Source organism: Grammomys surdaster, unplaced genomic scaffold (assembly GCF_004785775.1).
Source record: "Grammomys surdaster isolate TR1022 unplaced genomic scaffold, NIH_TR_1.0 204, whole genome shotgun sequence".
Taxonomy (NCBI): Eukaryota; Metazoa; Chordata; class Mammalia; order Rodentia; family Muridae; genus Grammomys; species Grammomys surdaster.
In genome coordinates this window covers 1316597-1319143 of record NW_021604649.1, presented here as the reverse complement: position 1 = coordinate 1319143, position 2547 = coordinate 1316597, and the positions used below count along the sequence as shown (strand labels likewise).

The following is a 2547-nucleotide window of genomic DNA, read 5'->3' as shown; positions in this document are numbered from 1 at the left end:
CTTTCTTTCTTTCTTTCTTTCTTTCTTTCTTTCTTTCTTTCTTTCTTTCTTTCTTTTTTTCTTTCAAAGAAAATTATTTAATTAATTGAGGGGGAGGTATGAGAATGCTAGACCATACATGTGGAGTCCTGGAGACTGAAACCAGGGCATTAGGATTGGTGTCAGCAAATACCTTTATACACTTAACTATCTTGTCACTATTTATTTATTTATTTATTTATTTATATATTTATAGATGTGGGTCTCTTTATGCAGCCCTGGCAGTCCTGGAACTCAATATATAGACAAGACTGACTTCAAACTCACGAACTGTTCAAACTCAGACTCACTTCAAACTGTTTCTGCTTTCTGAGTGCTGATATTAAAGGCACCACAATTCCTTGCCCCATCCATGATTTAATTTTTAAAAATTAAAAATTGTTATGTGTATGGATATTTTGCCTGTATGTATGTATGCATGTATGCATGTATGTATATATGTATGTATGTATGTGCACCATATGCATGCCTGGTGCTGAAGAGGCCAGAAGAGGGTATGAGATACCTCGGAACTGGAGTTAGATGTTTGTGAGCCACCATGTGGGGGTGGGTATCAAACCTGGGTCCTCTAGAAGAACAGTAAGTACTCTTAGCTATTGAACCATCTGTCTAGCCCCAAACACTATTTTCTGAGATAGATTCTCTTTATGTATCACAGGCTGGTCTTGAAATCACGATTCTCCTGCTTCAGCCTCCCAAGTGTTATAGATTATAGGCAATTACCACCACCACATCTGCCGTCACAGGCTTGATAGGTTTTGAATACAGTATGCTAATAACCATGAAGCTGTCGTTGTAATGAAGATACTGAACACAGCCCTCCCAACCAAGTGTTTTCTACTAGTTCTTTCTAATTCTTTTTTTTTTTTTTTTTGTTTTTTTGAGACAGGGTTTCTCTGTGTAGCCCTGGCTGTCCTGGAACTCACTCTGTAGACCAGGCTGGCCTCGAACTCAGAAATCCGCCTGCCTCTGCCTCCCAAGTGCTGGGATTAAAGGCGTGCGCCACCACCGCCCGGCTTCTTTCTAATTCTTGCTTCCCTGCCCTGGACCCTTGTCAAGGCAATCTCTGGCCCACGATTTGACACCGTACATCAGTTTGTATTTTACTAGATTATTATATAAGTGGAGTCATATAGCATGTACTCTTTACAGAGGTTGTATGGATTCTTTTATATACTATAGTTATTTTGGTGACTTTCTTTTTTGCAATGCTGGGGATGGAAGCCAGAACTTCAAGCTAACTGTGTACTCTATACTACTGACCTACACCTTCAGTCCATACCATAATCATTTTGAGTTCAAATTAGTCATCCTTTTATATCGCTAAGTTTTGTGTGTGTGTGTGTGTACATGCGTGCATGCATGCGAGGAGAGAGAGACACAGAGAGTGAGAGAGAGAGAGACAGAGACAGAGAGAGAGAGAGAGAGAGAGAGAGAGAGAACTAGGTAGTATTCAGTGTCTTGTTTATGCTAGACAAGCACTCTGCTCTTTGCTTCAACCCCAACCACATGTTTTGATAAACTCTCCCACGGCCCCTGCTCTCTTCTGAGTGTGTAGTCAAGTTGTGTAGCCAAATGACCCTGAATTCCTGCTCCTGCCTCAGCTTCCCAAGTCACTGAGATTCAGGACTGTGCCACTACACCCAGCATTTAAGTTTTGGTTGTTGTTTGAGATGGGGGGGGGGGTGTCTCACCAGGTAGCTTTGGCTGGCCAAGAGTTCTCATTTTCCAGTCTCCAGAACAACAAGAAATAAATTTGTATGGTTTCAGCCACCCACTCTGTAATATTTTGTGGTGGTTGCCCAAGGAGAAACCGACAAGAAACACCAGCTCCAGTAACACTCATACTCAAGTCTTTATGCAAACTGTGCATGCCTTTCAATAAGCACTCCCAAATGGAATGGGTAGATCATATGTGTATATTTTACTAGTTTTCTTTCGGATTGTTTATTGCTTCTTTTTTTAAATCCCCACAAGTTGTTTTCTGAAGTTAGTGTACCATTGTGCACTTCTCGCCGGCTACTTGAGTTCCATTTCCTGCATATCTTGTTTAACTCAGGCTTGGCAGTTTTAACCAGTCTCCAGTTAAGAGAAGCAGATGGGCCTGGGGCAGAGAGAGGCCAAACTCCGACTTTACAGCTCCTACAACCAAGCCTCCTTGTCTGCAGCCAGGTAGGTCACCTCCTGGTCCAGGCGCCAGGCCTGGGACTGGCCAGACAACAGCAGCGTCCAGGCCTGGGCTAGGAGCCAGGTGAACGTGCCCCTGCGCTAAAAACTAGTCATCGGGCTGCCCTGAGTCCACCAGGCTCACCACAGGCCATGAACTCTCGCGCTGGGAACACCGCAGACCCTAGAGGGAGCAGAAGAGGTACTGGCTTGGGTGGAGAAGAAAGGGAAGGAGCCGTCCCAGGGCACCCACTCTTTGCCTGTGGACTTCTAATCATGTCCACTCCACAAGTGGTAAACAGCAGCCTTGGTGCCCAGGCAGTCCTGGGAATAGCCAGGAGC

The 2547-nt window shown here is 44.3% G+C and overlaps 1 protein-coding gene across 1 annotated transcript in view; it reads left to right on the top strand.

Moving 5' to 3' along the window:
* The first annotated feature begins 2196 nt into the window (after positions 1-2196).
* Magix (MAGI family member, X-linked) overlaps positions 2197-2547 on the top strand; it is a 7270-nt gene continuing 6919 nt past the window's right edge. The window contains exon 1 of the mRNA XM_028770848.1: positions 2197-2407. Within this exon, the coding sequence (XP_028626681.1) occupies positions 2359-2407 (49 nt within the window). The 5' untranslated portion in view covers positions 2197-2358. The remainder of the gene's footprint in view (positions 2408-2547) is intronic.